Raw genomic sequence first — 21,328 nt, forward strand, 5'->3', positions numbered from 1 at the left:
TTAATTTTTTGTTGGTTTCTGTTTTTTGCTTAAGTATCATGCTTGGTGTGAGTAGAGTGTTTTTGCTGTCTCCACTATTATTGTCAACTAGTCGCAGACCCATGTGTTACGTGTGATAATTTTTTAAATAAAATACTATTTTAGTCCCTAGACTTTATAAAGAGTTTTTTTTTTTCTTTTTTTTTGTATTATTATATTTAATTGTTGATTTGATTGCACTATAAAGTTTTTAATGTCCTCTGTATAGCCATCTTTATTTTATTTCTTACTCCTCTTTACCACCATTTTATTTTCCAAATAACAGTTATTAATTGACATTTGATTTCATTTCTTTTTTTCTTCCTTCATTTATTCTTTATTACTTTGTATGTTCCCTTGTTAGTTGTAAATTTTATGGTTATTAATAAGAAATAGATATCATAGATGGCATTAATCGTTATAGATGTAGTTATGTTAGTGGTATGTCAAAGGTTTTTTTTTTTTTTTTTTTTAATGGGGGATGTGACTGAATTTAAATGTTAAATAAAATGATATGAGAAAAAAAATAAAAATAAAATACATAACAATAAACACTAACTTATCCAAATAATTCTATGTAATATAATAATAGTACATTCTTATATACTATTTTTAGTTATTTATAATGCAATATGATAATATATAACAATCAAAGTCATAAAATAAAAAAATAAAAACTTAAAACACAAAACTAAATCCCATCAACCAAAATAGAGTTCTAAAGAATACAAAACATTATCAAACTAAAATAGAGATGCAAGAAAAATAAAAATAAAAATCCACCAAAAAATTGAGGGAGAAAGAGTGGGAAATAACCACATTTTTGTGAGAGAAAATTATGTAAAGAATGGAAGAGTGAATGACAAATTTATACTAAGAGGATGATAATAAAAAGAAACAAAATAAAGGAAGATAAAAGGAAAGAGGAAGAGTGATATCAAGGTAGAATGTTTGGGGAGATGAAAAGGTAAAGAGAATGAGAAAGGTTGGAGAAAGTGTAAATGTTAAAAAAAATGAGTACAATTTGATGAGCACAATAAAAAATTACATTTTTTATTTTTTAAAACAAAAAGAGAGAGAAAATATAAATAATTTAATGATAAGGAGGATGTGGTTGAATTTCAATATTGAGTAAAATAGAAGAGAAGAAAAAAATAAGAAAAATTAAAAGATATAACAACAAACACTAAATTATCCAAATTATGGTATGCAATGGAATACTATTTTATTTTTATCTACTATCTTTAATTTTTTATAATGTAATCAGATAAAATTTAACAATCAAATAGCAAAATAATAATAATAATAATAAGTTAAAACATGAAACTAAATTGTATCAACCTAAATTAGAGTTCTTAAAAACACAAAAATTTATCAATCTAAAGCGGAGGTGCAATAAAAAATAAAAATCCACCAAAACATTTAGAGAGAGAGAGAGAGAACCTTTTTGTGAGAGAAAACTATGTAGAGAATGGAAAAGAGTGACAAATTTATAGTAAGAGAGAAGGGATAAGAAGAGACAAATAAAGGAAGATGAAGGGAAAGATGAATAGCAATATTAAAGTAGAGGGTAGTGGGGAGATGAAAAGGTAAGGGAAGAAGAAAGGTTGAAGAAAGTGTAAAATTTTTAAAAATAAGTGAATGTAAAAAAAAAATTATAGGAAAATTGGAAATAAAAAAGAAATATATATAGATGTTAAAATCGACAAAAATGAATATGTAAAGTCAATAATCTATATATATATATATATATATATATTGTAAGGACTGAAATTGGATTAGACCCAATATAGGATTGGGTTCTAGTCCAAGCGGCCCAAACAATAAATTTATAGAGTGTGGATGAAAGAACTAGATCTATTCTAAAAGAAAAATGATAAAATTTGATAATTTAAGGTTGTTAGATACAAGTAGGATGAGGAAATCTGTCCTTGGAGTAACTTGAGGAGTTTATATTATATTGTCTTGTTAATCAATAAAATTATACAAGAGTTCACGGTCTTGTTCTCCAATTGCTTGATTTTTTTTTCGATCTTCCTTTTTAGTGCATCTTCCCATGTTATATACTACAATCTTGGTATCATCCCTACCACACACGTGTAAGTTAGATTCGGGGAACTCCTTCTTGTTCCATCCAGCACCTCCCAGAACCATCAATTAGTAGCTATAAAGTTGCTTGATAACTGTTTAGGCATCACTTCCACATTAATGCGGCCAGAGAGTTGGTTGAGAGTCATTTAATGCGGAGGTAGCAGCTTTTTGAAGATATTTGTTGCCCTTCTTCTTTCTTATCCCTTGTCCAACGTCTAACTCTTAGTGGTGATGTAACTTTGAAGAAAACCCATGATGATATGGCACTCTTACCGACCTCGGACACTTGCTGTCGAGAGGCTTTTATCCTCGGACACTCGTTGGACTTATCTCATATTATTTCTACTTTTCTCTTTACTCCGTTCTCCTTATAATCTTATCTGGACCTCCTCGGATGGTCTAATGTCCTCGGATCGGGCCATAGGCCCAGTTAGCACAGTCTTAATAGTACCACCTGATTAATTGCCCCCCCCCCCCCCCACACACACACACACATATATATATATATATTTGTAAAAAAATAGGAATAAATAATAAATAATAATTATGTGGCGAATGACGTGGCGATGAGGTTGCGCAACAGGAGCTCAGTAGCAATAAATGCCACGCTTCAGCTTTTAGTAATATATAGATATAGATTCTTTCATCACACACACACACACACACACACACACACACATGTTTATATATTATTTTTTCACCGGGAAATTGATATTATTATCCTGAGGACTTAGTTGGGATTTATGTATTCTTTTTCAATTTGATTAGCGGTTCCATGTTTCATAGTCTAATTTGTTTTCCTCATATCCTCTATTGTTTAGGCTGTTTCTGCACAAGCATTGCAGGGGAACCACTATGGACTGCAGTTCAATGCTCATCCATTCAGAACTAAAAATGATTTACTTTGTTTTCTCCAATCATATTTATGATTCATGTATAAATTCATATATCTTTTAAAGTTTTATCAAGGAGAATTGTGTCAAGGATGAGTTCAAAGCTAAGTGTGTAAATTACATGATATGTCATGTGTGTAGTTAGTGAGAATATTATTTCCTTAGGAATTTTTAGATATTGATGTGAAAGCCATCTTAGTAGTTGTGTCTCTATTTAATGCTGCTTTTATTTCCTTATCCCACTTTTATTACATACCATGTGTTGGTTTTAAAACTAACGCTTGACGGGTAGTTGTATGTTATTAATGTGTTACCTAAACTTTTGATGATGGATGTGTCTATTTCAACAAACAGTTTCTAATGGATAACAAAGTATACTTGGATTAGCAACCTATATACATCTCTTTATATTTTTGTGATCGGTGACATTAAGTAACAACCATATCTTAATATCAACTATATACCATTTTGTTTTGAGTTGTCTTTCTTTGTAGTTGAATTGTCATCTCTTTTACCTCACTGAATGTTAGATGTTGTAGGTTCTTTCTATTGTCATGATCCAAGGGGAACGGTGTTTATTATTGTCCCAAATTATTGTCTACAATAGCCAGGATTTTAGTGCATAGCATATGAAAAGAGTCCAAATTGAAGTGTTTCAATTATAGGAGAGTGTCCCTTTTTTTTTTTAATTCTAAACTGTATTCAAATCAAATTCAATAAATTGATTGATATGCTTTTTTATTGCTATTTTTTTCCTAGTAAGTATAAGAAAGAAGAAACATAATGGAAAACTTTCATTTGCTATATATTTTTGTTCTTTTACCATTTTTGCAATAGTTGATATTGTTCAATTTTCCTTTAATCAAACGTGATTCCAGTTTTTGAGTATGTTGAGTCATATTATGAGTAGAAAGCCAGCCTATTCATTTTAAAGTGAGTTTTTAAGCAAAGTAAATATATATTATTTTTCTCAAATTATTTTGTGCATTGCACGGGTTAGCGACTATGTACAATTAAAGTGGAAGAGACAAATAGTTGTTAACATCTACTTACACAATAGTTTTTCCGTGCATTGTACGAATTAGCGCCTAGTTAAAGAGGACAAACAAGGAATCTCTCCTCGTCTAAGAAAAAATAATTACAGCAGGACTGAAAATAGACACCGCGACTCCTTGTCTAATAAATTGCTTACTTTCTCAGCTCTAGTACATAAGATTGTATCAAAATCGAATTCAAAAAAAAAAAAAAAAAAAAAAAAAAAAAGAAAGAGAAAAGAAGAAGAAGGAAAACCTAATAGTAATAATATTGGATGCAGTTTGATGCAACAATTCGGATTAATCAGAAAAATTTGTGTGTGTTTTTTTTAAGGAATTAATCACAAAAATGTTGTGCATGTATCATGCGTGTGCGTGTGACATAGAGAACCTCTAAACACGGCACGGACTTGTTGTAAGTCAACAAGTCAACTAGGGGAGGATCGATGAAGTTACATTAGTCGTTGCGTCAAGTCGTTGCAGAAGATGATCATTAATTTTTAATTTTTTTTATATGCCAGAAGGAATTATTACTAGCTATGCTAGTCATTCCATCCCTCTTTCCGTGTCCAGTTTCCGTTTTGCCTTTCTTTCTTCTACCACCATATACATGTTCCAGATAATGGGTGTAAGCTGGGCTTGCTGTAGTCTTTTTCTTTACTTTGCTTTTTTTCTAACTCCTTTTCCCATCTTGGTGACTGCCGACCTAGCTTATGGTTATCTGCCTGTAAACTCTCCTATTACATGGACCAACAGTGAGTATGACGATTCTGAAAACTCTCGTACTCTATGGACCGAAGGAAATCCTACTGGCAATTTGAACAAATCCAATGCGAGAATCATACTTGCCAGTAGTTCCTTCGCCAATACAGAAGATGAATCTGCTTGTGGTTGTGGCTTCTTCTGTAATCAAACGTGCAACAGCTCTCTCTTTGCCATTTTCACTTTTTATGGATGGAAATTATTTGGCGCAGAAGTACCATGGTCTGCCAACCCAAACAATCCGGTTAGAAAAAATGCAACTTTGAAGCTCACTTCAAAAAGAGGTTTAGTATTACAAGATGCTGATGGAACTATAGCTTGGTCCACAAACATCGGCAACAAATCTGTGGCTGGCCTACTCTTAACTGACACGTGCAACCTCAAGCTCTTGGATGAAAATAATGCTACAATTTGGCAGTCTTTTGATCACCCAACAGACACGCTGATTCTTGGGCAAAAGTTGGTGCCAGGGCAGCAGCTCACTAGCAAAGGAGGATTGTTTTCGCTCTCTCTCACCAGTGGAGAAGGGATGTTTGCTTATATCAATTCTAACCCTCCACTACCCTACTACGTTTCTCATTATCTACCTGGTATTATTGGCAACAACTTTTATGTTCAACTTCTTAATCAAAGCTTAGCTCTCTTCAGCAATCAATCATCTGAGCCATATAAGGTAGTAGAATTATTTTCAACACCATCCTCAATGAAGTACATGAGATTTGAGTCCGATGGACATTTGAGAGCGTATAATGACGATGGGAGTCAAGCGTATGATGTTCTTACACAATATATTGAAGGTGAAAACTGTGGTTACCCTACATTTTGCGGCAATTATAGTTTTTGCTCAAACGGTGATCAGTGTGTTTGTCCTTCACCAATAAATGGTAAAAGCTATTTTCGGCATATTGATGACAAGCAGCCTCACCTTGGATGCTCCCTAGTTACTCCCCTGTCTTGTAAAGCTTCCAAAAATCACATTCTTTTAGAGCTCAAGAACATCACATACTTCCCCTTTTCATACGCCGTCGCATATATAGATCCAAACTACCGACATATGACTTTAGAGAATTGTACAGATGCATGCTTAAGAAATTGTTCGTGCAAAGCTGCTATTTATGATTCAAGCTCCAATTTGGGAAATTGCTATTTACAACCCCAAATTTTTTCATTGAAGTCCAATTTTGAAGAAACAGAGTCCAAGTTTAAATTATACATCAAGGTGCAGAATATTCCTCCTTCACAACTCCAGCTTGATATACTATTGGGATCCAGCCTCGCATTTGCCCAAATTCTTTTTATTGGAATCTTTGTTTTTCTATTTTGTAAGGAGGAAGTTGTTGATGAAGGTGAGGATTCTTGTTTAGATCAAGTAACAGGAATACTCACAAGATATTCTTACGTTGATTTGCAAGCCATAACAAAAAATTTCAATAACAAACTCGGCGAGGGAGGATTTGGCACTGTTTTTGAAGGAACTCTAATCAACAACACTAAAGTTGCAGTGAAGTGTCTTGATGGTTTCGGTCAAATCAAGAAATCATTTTTAGCTGAGGTTATGACAATTGGCAACATTCATCATTTTAACTTGGTGAGATTAATTGGATTTTGTGTTGAGAAATCTCATAGACTTCTTGTTTATGAGTACATGTCTAATGGGTCTTTAGATAAATGGGTATTTCACAAAAATCCTGAAATGTTGCTTGATTGGCAACAAAGAAAGAAAATCATCATTGACATAGCAAGGGGGCTAACTTATTTACATGATGATTGTAGTCAAAAGATAGTTCACTTGGATATAAAACCTCATAACATCCTCTTGGACGATAATTTTAATGCAAAAGTTGCTGATTTTGGGTTGTCTAAACTAGTTGATCGTGACCAAAGCCAAGTTGTGACAACCATGAGAGGGACACCTGGCTATATGGCTCCAGAATGGTTAAGTTCAGTAATTACTGAAAAAGTGGATGTTTATAGTTTCGGAGTAGTGCTCTTGGAGATATTGTGTGGAAGGAGAAATGTGGATCGCTCTCAACCAGAGGAAGCAATGCATTTACTTGATATTTTCAAGAAAAATATTGAGGAAAATCGATTGTTGGATTTGGTTGATAAGTGCAGTGAAGATATGCAACTACATGGAGCTGAAGTTGTGAATATGATGAGGGTAGCAGCATGGTGTTTGCAAAATGATTTTACGAAGAGGCCTTCCATGTCCATGGTGGTTAAAGTCTTGGAGGGTGCTATGCATATTGAATTTGACCTAGATTGTTTCATCTTGAATCTACCTTCACCAAACATGAGAGCTGGAGTTGATGATCAAGAAGTGCATGTTGTTGTTGCTACTCCATTATTGCCTTCAGTTCTATCTGGACCACGGTGACTTTAGCTGTACCATCTCCATTGCTTCACCAATGAGGTAATTTCCGTACTTATAATAAATTCTCTCATCAAGTAACGAATATTAATTGTTCAAATTTAATGGGAGCCTTCAACACCTGTCATTCATGTGTTCATATTGGCAATATCATGGCTTCTCTGTTAACATTTATTTGGCAATGTTGCAGTGATGTATATGTGTGTGTACTCTGCTGGTGACACTAGAATTTAAGTTTGAGTGGTAGATTATTTGTTGTATTGTTGTGTTTGGATCATAATGATCAGTGTGTAAAATATAGTATTGTTTATGTAAGTTTGAACCGAAGTTTCAGAGCTGGGATTTATCTGTTCATATATATATAGTTCAAACTCGCATGGTTTAAGTCACATGAGAATGGTTGGAACTGTGCGGTCACTGATCAAGTTTGCATATTGAAGTTCCTATTACCTGGAGAAAGGATCAGATCATGCAAGTTATATATATATATATATATATTGTTTGAAAAGCCTCTTTATACAGATGTTGCTTAAAAATCTTATTTAGACCCCTCCAACCTATGCGACTGAATAATGAATTAACTGGGCTCGTTTGTATTGAAGGGGAGTGAGGAGAAATGGAGAGAAGTTAGGTAAAGTTGGCCAAAAATTAGGCTAAAAATGGACAAAGATTTTTAATAGTCCAAAAGTTAACAATTTGATATATTGCACAAATACAATAGGTATCACCAAAATCCGCAATAAATAACAACAAAAAGCATATAAGAATTTGGTAATAAAGTCATGTTTGACACAACATGTGAACACAACACATTTTTTTGCGAGTTATTGTTTAGTGTAAATAAATTAGTGTCAAAGCAAGTCGACACAATTTAACACAATTAGTAAATGGGTGAATTGCAGGTTGACTTGGTTAACCTGCAATCAACCTGAAATGATTGGTTCGTTTGAATAAATATTATTTTATCTAACATATATAAATTAGAATTCTAAAAAGATTTGGGTAATTTAAAGAATTTTAATGGTTATATTGATAAATCTTTTAATGATGCTCTAAAATCCTAATCCTTTTACCCAAAACAACGAAAACAACTCTATTTTTTGCTTTATTTTCCAAGTCCTTTTTAACTTGTTTGACTCAACGTATGCCCTCTTTACAATACTAGATAATGCCGAGCATAGTAGTACGCAATGGTGTTGCAAATGAAGAATTAATCAAGCCCAATGGGCGTTTGTCGATTATGTGTAGCGGTAGGCATCCTGATGTGCAGACTGATATTATGGGGCTTTTGGAGGGTTGGCCCTAATGAGCTTCCAATGGAGCCTTGATTGAGGATCTTATCTTGGAAGTGTAGAGGCTTAGGTAATTCCTTTACAGTTAGTTCCAGCTCAAAAAAAATGTCATAGAAGCAAAACCGTCCATCTTATTTCTTATGGAAACCAAGCAATAAGTAAGGGAAGGGAAATACTAGGTAGTCTAGGTTCACAAGTGGAAGCTTGAGGAATTTGGGGAAGTAGCACGGGAGGTCTATGCCTAGGGCCTTCTGTTGTGTTGGTCAGGTATCCCATTTTGAGAATACAATCCTCTACCCCACTTTAGGTGTTAGAACTAGACCACGGTGGTAAAATAGCTTTTAGCTATTTTACCATCTCCAATTTAGTGCCCAACATTAACGATGCCAAAGACAATGTTTTTTTCCTTCTTGCTACAGTGAATTGTCAAGACTAACAATTCACTGTAGCAAGACGGCATAAAAAAAATTATTTTATCACTTAGTTGGGTTTCGTGACAAAGAGGAAGTGAGAAAAAAATTAATTAAAAAATGAATAGTATTTGGCTGATGGAAAAAATAAGAGAATTGATGTAAAGTGTGTTGTGAAATTGTGTGTTAAAATAGATAAAGTAGCTTTTCACGATGTTAAATACTAAAATTTTTAGCTTCATCAATGTGGATGCTCTTAAAAGCAACAAAAAATGTAATCCATGTAGTAGGTGAAAATGGGGTTTTGTTTTTTGGAAAAATAATATAATTTTATTAATAATTACTGAATATAGAGCTAATTTGTTTTTTTTTTTTTGGGAGAATAGCATCTTCATGATTTTAAGCATTGAAATCATGTTTTGAAAATATGATTTCACCTAAAATTCTGTTGATGTGGCAGGAGCTGATAGGGCAAATGTCCATCGAGAAACTGTGTTTCTAAAACACCCCAGTTAATAGTGCAAAATTTTCTCCATGCCCACTTATTAGATTTCACCTAAGCTCACCCAAATTCAGTGTAAAAATCAAAATTTCAAAATTTATACTGAAACACAATTTTACAATTTAAACACGATTTAAATGTAAAAACACAATTTATCTTGCATGGATTATAGAATTTAAAATTTTACATTAAATCTTGTTTTGGAAACATGAGAGTTACCCTATTAGCAGTTAAATTGTAAAAAAAATAGTGTTTCGAAAACATAATTTTAAGGTAAGGATATTCTCCAAAATAGTTTTTCCAAAACCTATTTTTAATAATAATTAATAAAATGATATTATTTTCCAAAAAAACCCATGTACAAATTTATGGGCAGCCATGTCTCCATAAAAGGCAAGAGGGTTTGGTCAAGCTAAAGGCGGTGATAAATTCTCCCTAAACAGTCCAGACTTCAGACTATCCAGTGGCAATGGTTCAACTCCATGAAGGCATGAAGCTAAAGGCGCCCTTTCCTCCAAACTAAAAAGTGCTCCAAAATAATTTTCTGGAAGGACTAAAATTGTGTTCGGTAACCTCCACTACAAAATCAAGGAAATTAGCCACTAATGAATTGGTTGATGTTCAAAACCAGGCTTTTAACCCTGAATTCAATCAACAAGCAGAAGCTCTAAGAATTATTGGACATGGAGGAATCTTTTGGGCTCAAAATGCAAGGTGGAGAATAGTATGCATCTGCCCATAACAAAGGGAAATAAAAAATTGAAGCCTAGTCCATTGGAGATTTTGCAAAAATTTGTGTAAGCTTAAAAATTGGACAAAATGGGCTTCTGCCATTTTCGGGCAAATTAATTAACCTTTTGCCATTCTTCCCAAACTAAATAGGGAAATACCCCTCTTTTGAAAATCGAGTTTTTCAAAATCGATGTAAGCCCTATAGTGACGTTTTCAAGGACCTATAGTGACGTTTATAAGGACTTATAGTGGCGTTTTGTAACTTGATATCCATGAAATCGAGTTATAGACAATTTTATTGCCTATAACTCGATTTCATGGATATCAAGTTATAAAACGTCACTATAGGTCCTTAAAAACGTCACTATAGGGCTTCAGAATTTTTTTTTTTTTAACTCGATTTTGAGAAACTCAATTTTCAAAAGAAGGGCATTTCCCTATTTAGTTTGGGAAGAAGGGTAAAAGGCTAATTAATTTGCCCAAAAAGGGCAGAAGCCCATTTTGTCCCTTGAAAATTGAAGCCTAGAACATTTCTTTAAATTTTTTATTTATTTTTTTTTTTTATCTTGTTTTGTTTCCAACATTAAACTCAATCCGTGTAAGTAGTGATATTTCTTGAAGCATAGTAATTTTAGTAAAATACAATATCATGAATCATTAAAAGGTTAAAAGGCTAGAAACTTCCATGAGTGTATAGCTTGGAAGGTTAAGAACATTTTTTTTTGCAGAATTTTTCAACTCAGTCCAAACCCATATGACGTGTAAGGTTTTATGTTTTGCTTTAAATATAAAAGGAAAAACCCTAGCCACGTTTTGTTGTCGTTGTTTATACTGTATGTATGAATCTCTTGTGAGATCTAGAGGTGTTTGCCTTCATATATACTTAGGGTTTCCAATCTCAAGATTGATGTCAAGAGCTTGGTGATCGTTTCAATTGCTACATAAAGAGCTTAAAGAAAATACAAGTGGGAGTACTTTTGGTTGCTGTGAATCTAAGAAAGAAGTAGTCCGTGGACTCGGAGCTGTCACGTGGTTATGGTAGTAAGTTTTCTACTTGAGGTAGCAATAGGATGTTAGTGGTTTAAGTCGCTATTATAAAACTTCAATTCTTTCATAGTAGATCTGTTTTACCTTGAGGATAGTTAGGTTAAATCCTCCCTAGGTTTTTTACTGGTTTGGTTTTCTTGGGTTATCATATCGTTCTGTTATTTATTTTCCGCACTATTTCAATGATATGATTTACTTGTGTTAACCTAAATCTGAATAATTTACCTAAGTTAATCACTTGGCTAAATAACTAGATTAATCTGTTTGTGTTTAAGGGGTCTAAAAACGTACATCCTTTACACCCTTTCTTTATCATGTGTCTAGCTTGTAAAGCTGAAATCACCCGTGGAGTAGTATATGCCCCACTTCCCACAAAACAAAACTCAATCTCACCAGGTACTTGGAAAATTACCTTCTTCCTATGACAATCAACTATGGCATAATGGGTAGCCAACCAATCCATCCCAAAGATTATGTTAAAATCCCACATCTCTAACAATGTTAAATTTGGTAGTAACTCTCTCTCTGCTATTTTGAAAACACAAGACTTGTAAACACTATCAGTAACTACTACACCCCCAACTGGGGTATCCACACATAATTTAGACTCCATATGCTCAAATTTAAAATTATGTTTCTTTGCAAAATTATTAGATATGAAGGAGTGAGTGGCACCAGGATCAAACAATGCATAAGCATAAGTTGTGGAAACTGGAATAATACTTGTTACCACAACATTAGAAGTGTTAGCATCCTGTTGAGTGAGTGTATAAACCCTTCCTTGGATCTTGGGCTTTTGGCTTGCTCCTTGACTCTGTCCTGTTGTTGGTCTTGGAATGGTCTGAACCTCCTTCCGTTGGGGACACTTAGCAATCCTGTGACCCTTTTGTCCGCATAAGAAACATGTTTTAGTATTCCAGTGGCAATCCTTATCTGCATGAGACCTACCACATCGAGAGCACTTTGGCAATGCCTTCATATCAACATGTTGTGTTCCTTGATTCTTGGCTTGAAAGCTAGAGCTTTGCTCTCCTTGCCTAGGCCTCTTCTTCTGGTTGTTATCTCTATCTGCCTGAGCCTCATTAAGCCCCATCTCCACTAGTAAAGCCTTACTCACCACTGCCCTAAAGGTAGTTAACTTAAAGGGCACATCTCCTTGTTTGATTCGAAACCTTAATCCATCTTCAAACCTTCGAGCCTTAGTTTCTTCATCCACCACCATTGTCGGAGCAAATTTGGCTAACCTAGAAAATTCTGCTTAATACTATGCAACTGTCATGTTATCTTGTGTCAGCTTGATAAACTCTATTTTGTTCTGAAAACGGATTCTCTTAGGAAAATATTTCTCATAGAATACAGACTTAAATAGCTCCTAAGTCCAAGGCTCAGTCTCTTGGCCACGTTTATCTTCTTCCAACCGCCACCAGTCATAAGCATCTTTACGCAACATATACGCTGCATAAGCCACTTTCTCACCCTCAGAGCATTCAAGAACTCTGAATACTTTCTCCATCTCAATGATCCATTTTTATGCTTCCATAGGCTCAATAGTCCTTTCAAAAGCTTGAGGAGACAATATCTTGAATTCAATCATCCCACCATGGTAACCTCGGCGTTGCTCCATCATCCTAACTAGGTTATCTCCAGTAGTGCCAGTAGTGACCTGTTGTTGGACCACTCCAACCAAGGTCTGCATCATCTGGATCATTTCAGGTGGCTGGCCTTGGTTGTGCCTAAGTTCTCGGTTCCCATCTTGTTGATTCCTACCCTTGCCAGAGTTGTTGGGAGTGTTCCCAATGTTTTTGTTGCGAGGTGGCATCCTAACCTCTATTCATTATGCACATGACAAACTAGCATGTTATCAAATTTCTAATTTATTTAAAAAAAAAAAAAAAAGATAAAAAACTCACCTAGTATATATATCATACAACGTATCCCAAAATGCCTAATTTCTACCCCTCTCACCATTTAGTTTCATAAATCAATGCCTAAGGATCCAACCTAGAGCTTTGATACCATATTTATTGCCACGCTCCGAACCCAAGTAAGAGCTAAGCACATGACAACAGCCACACACTTATAAAGTTTACACCCTACAAGTGTGAAAGGCCTTCCTAACAACTAAAGAATTATCCTCAAAGAAAATTTCATTAATAAATTTAAAAATATCCTCAATAATGTAATTCTCAAAAGATCTCCAAATAATAATCTTCCAACATCAAAATAAAAATAAACTAAATCCTTTAAATCTAAAGGTCTACACAAATGGTAATTTTAAATATAAAAGTTCAAATCTTATTCCATTGATTTCCTATAGGGATGGCAATTTAGATCCGATCCGTGGATACCCGGTCCGGCCCGACCTTAATGGGCCGGATTTTACCCGGTCCGATAAAGAATAGGGTCGGGTATGGGTTTAAAAAAAAAAACCCGAAGCAGATCCGGGTCGGGTCTGGGTTTTATTAAAAAAATCCGAAACCCGACCCGGATAAGACCCGGTTAAGACCCGGTTACCATAAAATTACTAAAAAACCCCCTATATATATAGCTAAACAGAACACAAACCCTAACTCCCTCATTTCTCAGCTCACGCCTTCAGCCTCCTCACCCTCACTCCCTCATTTCTGCTCAAACCTTTTCAGTCCTCACCCTCGTCCCTCACTGCCTTACACAGCACACGACCTCACACCTCACGTAGCCACGCTCCGTCTCACGGCCTCACACCTCACTCTCCGTCTCACGCTCCGTCTCACGCATGGTCGTCACCCCCCTCACGGACTCACTCTCACCCACCCTCACGGCCTCACTCTCACTCTCCAGGCACAGCCGATCGCACCAGATCCTTCAAAGCCCAGCGGATGTTTTTCCTCGTTGGCTGATTGTAAGACTCATCTAGTAATCTGTGTCAATCAAAACAGTGATGTCTTCCTTCGACGATCTATACAACCTAGCCTCAGCTGCGCACGCCGCCGTGGCGCGTATGTCGCTCGGCGACATCGACGAGACGACGACGGTATCAGATACGAAAGAATCAAAATAGGGATTTTTTTTTTTTTTTTTTTTTTTATATTTGTGTTTTTTGTTTTTTTTTTTTGTTTTAGTAAAAATTATGTATTAACAGAGAAGAGCAAAAAATCAAGCTGATTTGTGTTTCTGTTCATGTTTGGGATTGTGATTTGTATTTTTTTTTTTTTATGGTGAAAATTTTGTATTAACAAAGAAGAGAAAAAAAAGAAAAAAGAAAAAAAAAAAGAACTGATTTGTTTCCTCTTTTTTTTTTTTTTTTTTTTTTTTTTTTAAAAAGGAAAAAAAATCTTACACTATAGCATAATGCATATGCTTATACTCAAGATCTTTACACAAGTTGATTTGGTGTGAGATTTTTTTTTTTTTCCCTTCACATTTTAAGCTAGTTGGGCCTATTTTTGGCATTTGGGCGATAGAAAAAAATTGATTGTGATTGGGCCATGATTTGGTCCGAGAATTAGGCCCAAATTTGGCCTAGCTGGACGGGGCCCGCGGGGCCCGTGGAGCCCGGTGGGGCGGGTCCGGGCCCCAGGAAAAAAACCCATTTAGTAAACGGGCCGGGTCCGGGCTGTGGGTCTTGGCCCGCGGGTTGGGTCTGGGTATGGAAAAACCCGGCCCGAACCCGACCCGTTGCCATTCCTAATTTCCTAAACTTCACTCATGCGCACATCCCAGCAGAGGCCCAAACATATGCTACTCTTCTTGATCAGAATCTGAAAGGGGAAAGCGGGGGGGGGGGGTGAGTTGACAACTCAATAAGAATTCAAAATCCTAATAAGTTCTATCAAGCAAATAGATCTGTAAAATAACAAGTTGTATACAAATCAAATATTTTAAATCTTACAAATATATCATAGATGGATTAGAAAATAATTAGTTTTCCATATATCAAATCTATAATTTACAATAATTTTCAAAAACACATAAGTAGTTTCAAGGACTTAAAACTGTTCATATATTCAAACATAATTCATATTCTTAACAATCTTTACGACCATGGTCACACTATATCCCCATTACTGGGCATTAGATTCAGATGAAACTAGCTCCGTGCTAATGTATATCCCCCATTAGCTGGGTTTAGAAACATGATAAGGTCGTGATGCCTTAGATAAAACTAGTTTCAGTACCAATGAATAACCCCCATTGGCTGGGTATCAAAGTACCAATGAATAACCCTCATTTGTTGGGTATTAGAGTCAAAACATAGTCAGATTGTTTAAAAATCATATATATCAAATCATAGTTCAAACAAAAATATATTTCATTCAAAGACATATGTAAAATCATTTATTTAGTAATCAAATATATTTGTGATAATTCTTTATTATTTACTTTAAATCAATGTAGCTAAAACAATATAAAATAAAATTGTAACAATTATAAACAGATTTCAGTAGCTAAAATACGCAAAATAAAACCAATTAGGATAAGGTTATTTACTTCAGCTAGCTCATCACAAAAGAACTTCTCCCTAACACTTTCTCTAGAATCCTTAGATGTCACCTAAACAATTTTATAGCACCATTTACTCAATAATCAAATAATTCAAGAAAAACTTATAATGGTACCTGGCCAAAAGAGACACTTCCAAAGTATCCAATAATTTTCTCACTGTTCAATCTCCTACAGTTTCTCTATGGCTGTATTTCACATTCTACAACATAAAAGATCATTTGTATCAACTCTGTTTAAATTTGTTTCACGCAAAAAAAATCCCAAGCACTATGTAATATAAGACTCTCCTCACAAAGGACAAAATTTTAGTTCGTTCAAAGCCTCTTTTGATTTTTGATCCTTTTTTTTTTCCTTACACGATTATTTTTAGGCTAAAAAGTTAAAGCATTCATAAGGAATGAATACTATGTAAAGCTGAGTACAATCTCTAATAAATAGCATCAGTCTTAGAGCATTCACATCCCAAAAAACTACTTTATCAATTATACAATATCATTTTACAATACATCCAGCATCCCGACTTTTATTTTCCTATTCTACTCATTAAAATAATATATATTATCCACTAAAATATATAACCAAAAAGAAAACTCCTCTCTATAATTTTCTCTCTCTTCCTTCCTCCCGGTCTCTCTCTCTCTATCGTGAACAAACCCAAACCCTAACCATAGCAAGAACAACCACATGAAAATGGCCACCTTGCCACCACCACGCCACCGGCCAGCAACCACCACCACAACCAAACTCACCACCAACAACACCCCCAAGAAACAACCACCAAGAGGAAAAGAAACACAAAAAATTGCCAAAAACCACCACCAACAACCACAATCACAAGACACGGCCGCCATAAAAACCACCAAGAGAAAAAAAGAATTTGAAGAAACCCACCACAAGGAAACACAAAGACACCAAAATTGGGTTACAAAAACTACGATTGAGGAAACCACTTCAAACCAAACAATTGAACTAAGAAGAAAACCCAAGCCGCCGACTCCACACGCCGACTCACCGACTCAAGGAAACCACTTCAAACCCACCACGCTGACTCGCCGATCTCCACACGTTGATCAGCAACCCCAAGCCACCGATCAGCAAACCCAAGCTGCCGATCAGAAACCCACGCCGTTGATTAGCACACAACTCGCCGATCTTCACCTAAATCATGCTAATCTTGCCACAAAAAATACCTAGAAAAACGCCATCACCGCCGTGAGAAAGGGACTAATCTCACCATGACCACGCATAAACTCACCGATCTCCACCACTGCACCCACGCCGTGAGTCCATGACCATGCCAAATCCAACCCAACTTTGGTGGCATGCTTTAAACGAGAGAGAGAGAGAGAGAGATGTGAGAGAGGGAGTGAGAACTGATGAGGATGAAAGAAAGGGAGAATCAGAGAAAAGAAAGAAAGAAAGAAATAGCTGAGTGGGAGAGAGAGAGAGAAATAATATAATAAGTTTACAAGTTGCTATAGTACCGTTTTAGAAGTAAGACGGTACTGTAGCAGTATTGTAAAAAATTTTACAAGTAGCAGATCGGATGCTGGGCTTATTTGGTGCATTAATGCTAAAATTCTCTTACATATAACATTTCGAATACCAAATGCAAATGCTCTTATCTTCGTAGACTCTAAAGTCTAGTAGGCTATTAGACTAATGGTCTAACCAATAGTCCACTTTTTCTTATAATAAATATTCACAAAAGAGTAATATGCGCCTGAAGCAACTCCATGACCAACAAAGCACCAGAATTAAAGATATTACAGAGGAAGACGTACAGTGAAAAAGGGATTTTATCACCCAATTCCAACCCTTCTCTGTTTACACTTGTAAAACACATAGAAATTTTTAGATAATTTCGTTACTGGCCAAAAATACCAACATAAAAAATATTTTAAATCCAAATAAAGCTTTAGATTTGACAAGAAAGAAATTCTTAGGTTCTTACCTCAATTGTACAGTCAAACCTTCTCTACTTGAGTATTTTGGGTAGTTTCCTCTCTCAAAATATCTGTCATTAGCTAAGATTTCAACCTTATTTTCTAAAAACCCCCTTAATAATATTAATTATAAAACTGACCTCATAAACAAATTTACTTAAATACCCCTCCTTTTAAATCTTTTTTTTTTCTTCCGGGTATTACAAGATTGATAAGTACTATGAAGATTTGTGGATTCTCTAGATTTATTGGGACTTCTTCCTACGTGGTTGTTGAGTTCTAAGCTAATACTGGCTTCTAAGTTGGGGTTCAAGAGTCTTGAAATAGAGTTGTATGCTAAATCTGTTGTGGACATAGTCAACTCCAACTCTTCTTCTAATAGATCTTTCTCCTCTCTTTAATTTGATTTTAGGTAGTTGCTGAATGAGCTTGAGCAATACAGTCTGAAGCATGTCTTACATGAAGCCAAACATTGTGCCGATGTGTTAGCTAATTTTGGAAGCAACCAAGAAGAGGACATAGGCTTTTTAGTTTATTCTGTTGTACCTTGTGAAATTGTTTTGTATCTTAATCAGGATGCCATTGCTTAGTTTTTGAACCAAGTGATCTCAGTTGTTAGAAATATATTAGTCATATTAGCCCAATGTAATAGGCCCAAGCCCACTCCTACTTGTACTAGTAGTTTAGGGTTTAGTCGCCTCTATATACTTATGTTAGAGTTTATTGTAACACAGATTATTGTACTACACTCTTACATAATAAAGATGTAGCCCTTAAGGGATTCCTCCGTGGATGTAGGCTGACAAGACTGAACTACGTAACTCTCGTGTTCTCATTGCTCCTATTCTATGTCTCCCCTTCCGTATCTACTCTAGCATATACAACATGGTATAATACATCGCGTTGCTATATATTTAACATCGATTAACAGCTTTGAAGTTTGTTCTACCCAAAAAAAAAAATTGTTTATAATTTTATATATGTATTTCATCTAGTTTAAACTTTCCTGATTTAAATCACATGAGAATAGTTGCATATTTGAAGATCGTATTACCTGGAGAAAGGATCAAATGAAGAGGTTTCTAATCTACTATATATAGAATTCCTCATATACATTCTAGTCTCTTGAAGCAACTAACAAACTTTTTTTAGGCAAGTTAATTTATGGCAAACAAGGCACGGTTCCTCAACGCCCCTGAAACTCCCCCCCCCCCTCCCCCCCTTTTCCTTTATTTTATATGTAACTATTTTATATTTTCATACATACAAACATTATATCTATTATCTAGTTGTGCTTATTTGTAGATATATCACATGTATATGCATAAGGTTAGAGCATTTGCAGCAGTGGAGCTAAAAAGCTATAATGCTATTTTAGCTCCACCAATATACCAAAAAATGCTTACAGCAGTGGAGGCAAAGCTAAAATTTTTAGTTGATTTGCTACAGTTCACATCTATATGTGAACTGTAGCACACATCTAAAAAAAAAAAAAAAAAAAATTTTAATCCAACTCCTATTAAAATAATAAAACTCACTTTATTTTTCTTCATTCTTTTATTCTATCTCCGTGCCATCATCTCAGTTCTCTCAAGAGCTCTCATCTCAGTTCTCTCAAGCTCTCATCTTTCTCACTCATCAAGCTCTCCATGCCGTCGCCATCCCAGCCCAGCCTATGTCGTCGCCGTCCCAGCCATCCCAACCCACGCTGTCGCCGTCCACGCCGTCTGTCAAGCTCTCATCTCTCAAGCTCTCATATCTCTCCTCTCCAAGCTCTCATCTCTCTCATCTCCCAGTCCACGCAGTCGCCGTCCCGTCCCAGCCGTCGCCGTCCTAGCCCACGCCGTCGCCGTTCCAGCCCGCGCCGTCCCAGCCGATCCACTTCAGGTTAGTGCTCTCTCTTCTTTTGTAGTGAATTTTTTCATTTGTTTTGGCTTAATTTTTCTGGGTTTAGTGTTATTTTGTGGTGAAAAATGGTATTGTTGCTCTGTTGTTTTGGGCAAATGGTGTTATTTTTTTGCTGTTTTTGCTGGGTATAACATTTGAATGGAGGAATGTATTGGGAATTTTCTGTTTGCAGGAATTTGTTGTGTGGTTTATGTGGTCTCTGTAATTTGTGCAGGGAAGTTTACATGTTTTGTTGTCACTGTGATTTGTTGTGTTGCACAAAACCACATAGTTACGTTTGTGAATTTTCTGTGTGCAGGGTAGTTTACATTTGTTGTGTTGATATAAATGTCTCTGTAAATGTAAGTTTGTTGTGTAATTTGTCTCTGTAATTTGTAATATAAATGCCTATAAATGTCTCTGTAATTTGTCTATAAATGTAATATAAATGTCTATAACTGTAATATAAATGTCTCTGTAATATAAATGTAAGTTTGTTGTGTAATTTGTTTCTATAAGTGTCTATAAATGTCTCTGTAATTTGTTGTGTTGATATAAATGTTAGTTTGGGAATTTTTTGTGTGCAGGGAAGTTTATATATATTTTTTCTAATTTAATGGAGTCACGTAGGGACATAGAGTTCCGTAAAGACCTAACATTTATCACGGGTATCATGAATGGGGATATAGAAATTGACTCACAATTTTTGGGAACGTTTCAAAATACTCTTGTGTCAGTTTTTGATTCTCCACCTCCACCTCCACCACAAGTTGAAAATGCCTCTTCTACAAAAGGAAAACGGGGCTCTAACTTTACTGTAGAGGAAGATAAACTCTTAGTGGCAGCATGGCTCAATACTAGTGTTGATGCCATAAACAGTAATGAACAAACACAAAATACTTTTCGTCAAAAAGTTTGGGAATATTTCATGCAGTACAATATATCCGGTACCACACGTACTGTTATCTCCTTGCTAAGTCGTTGGGGAACGATTAGTGAAAAGAAAAATAAGTTTGCTGGGTGTATGGCTCAAATTAACGCACTTCATCAAAGTGGTATAACCAAAGAAGATAAGGTATAAATTATATTATAATAGTGTTAACATGTCCATTCACTAATAGTTTGAAGATATTAATCATGTTATATTTGTTTTAATTTTTTTTAGATTACCAATGCGAAGGCTTTGTATTTAGAGAAGCACAAGAAACCCTTTCTTCTTGACCATTGTTGGCTCATGTTAAAGGACCAACCAAAGTTTGTCGATCCTAACAATGCTAGATCGAGATCATCCGTGCCTCCAACTTTGGAGTCAATATCAATTAGTGAAGGGGATTGTGGGTCCGGACTTGGTGACACTTCCAATTTTGAGAGACCTATTGGTAGGAAGGCCGAAAAGGCCATCTGAAAGAACAAAGCCACCGGAAAAGATGTAGGGGAATATTTGAACAAAAAATTGAAATTGATTGAGGATGTAACTCGGTTGGAAGAAGAAAAAATGTCTTTTGAGAGGGAAAAACTTAAGATTGATAAGGAAAGAATGATGATTGAGAAGAAAAAATTTGAGCGGGAAGAAAGGTTAAAGGAAGAGAGAATCATGATGATAGATACAAGTGGCTTAACTGGAACACAAAAAGCTTTTTATGAACAACTCCAAGAGGAAATCATGACAAAACGAAAATCACATAATTAATGGGTTTAATTGTATTTTGGATGTAGCTTAGGGTTTTATGTATTTTGTAGTGGCTTATGTCACTTGATGAATTATCTTAAACTAGATGTATGTATTTGTGTTGTGACTTGAAGTGCAATCTAACAAAGACTTTGAAGTGTAATCTTTTTTATCTTTTGTTAAGTTCCA

The 21,328-nt window shown here is 35.2% G+C and overlaps 3 protein-coding genes across 3 annotated transcripts; 2 read left to right on the top strand and 1 right to left on the bottom strand.

The window, feature by feature from the left end:
- The first annotated feature begins 4,509 nt into the window (after positions 1–4,509).
- Positions 4,510–7,502, top strand: LOC126732384 (G-type lectin S-receptor-like serine/threonine-protein kinase SD2-5). Its single transcript, XM_050435179.1, has one exon. It carries the CDS (start codon positions 4,551–4,553, stop codon positions 7,173–7,175), a length of 2,625 nt encoding a protein of 874 aa, XP_050291136.1. The 5' UTR covers positions 4,510–4,550; the 3' UTR covers positions 7,176–7,502.
- Positions 7,503–9,780: 2,278 nt separating this feature from the next.
- On the bottom strand, positions 9,781–12,374 carry LOC126689609 (uncharacterized). Its single transcript, XM_050384842.1, has 2 exons — positions 11,565–12,374; positions 9,781–9,951 (listed from the first exon to the last, which is right to left on the bottom strand). Exons 1-2 carry the CDS (start codon positions 12,372–12,374, stop codon positions 9,781–9,783), a joined length of 981 nt encoding a protein of 326 aa, XP_050240799.1.
- A 7,712-nt stretch (positions 12,375–20,086) lies between these two features.
- Positions 20,087–20,875, top strand: LOC126689610 (glutathione S-transferase T3-like). The gene is made up of 2 exons (XM_050384844.1): positions 20,087–20,545; positions 20,636–20,875. The coding sequence occupies exons 1-2, from the start codon at positions 20,087–20,089 to the stop codon at positions 20,873–20,875; spliced, it is 699 nt and encodes a 232-aa protein (XP_050240801.1).
- Positions 20,876–21,328: the final 453 nt, after the last annotated feature.

The sequence above is a fragment of the Quercus robur genome, chromosome 6, assembly GCF_932294415.1.
Source record: "Quercus robur chromosome 6, dhQueRobu3.1, whole genome shotgun sequence".
Taxonomy (NCBI): domain Eukaryota; kingdom Viridiplantae; phylum Streptophyta; class Magnoliopsida; order Fagales; family Fagaceae; genus Quercus; species Quercus robur.

What these genes read in the sequence shown, in the direction of transcription:
- LOC126689609 (XM_050384842.1), bottom strand. Translation starts at nt 12,374, where the DNA reads ATGGTGGTGGATGAAGAAACTAAGGCTCGAAGGTTTGAAGATGGATTA. An exon ending in TTGATTGTCATAGGAAGAAG is followed by an intron (nt 9,952 to 11,564) that starts GTAATTTTCCAA and finishes TTGATTTTGTAG; the next exon opens with TGGAGGTTACCGAACACAAT.
- LOC126689610 (XM_050384844.1), top strand. Translation starts at nt 20,087, where the DNA reads ATGGAGTCACGTAGGGACATAGAGTTCCGTAAAGACCTAACATTTATC. An exon ending in GTATAACCAAAGAAGATAAG is followed by an intron (nt 20,546 to 20,635) that starts GTATAAATTATA and finishes AATTTTTTTTAG; the next exon opens with ATTACCAATGCGAAGGCTTT.
- LOC126732384 (XM_050435179.1), top strand. Translation starts at nt 4,551, where the DNA reads ATGCCAGAAGGAATTATTACTAGCTATGCTAGTCATTCCATCCCTCTT.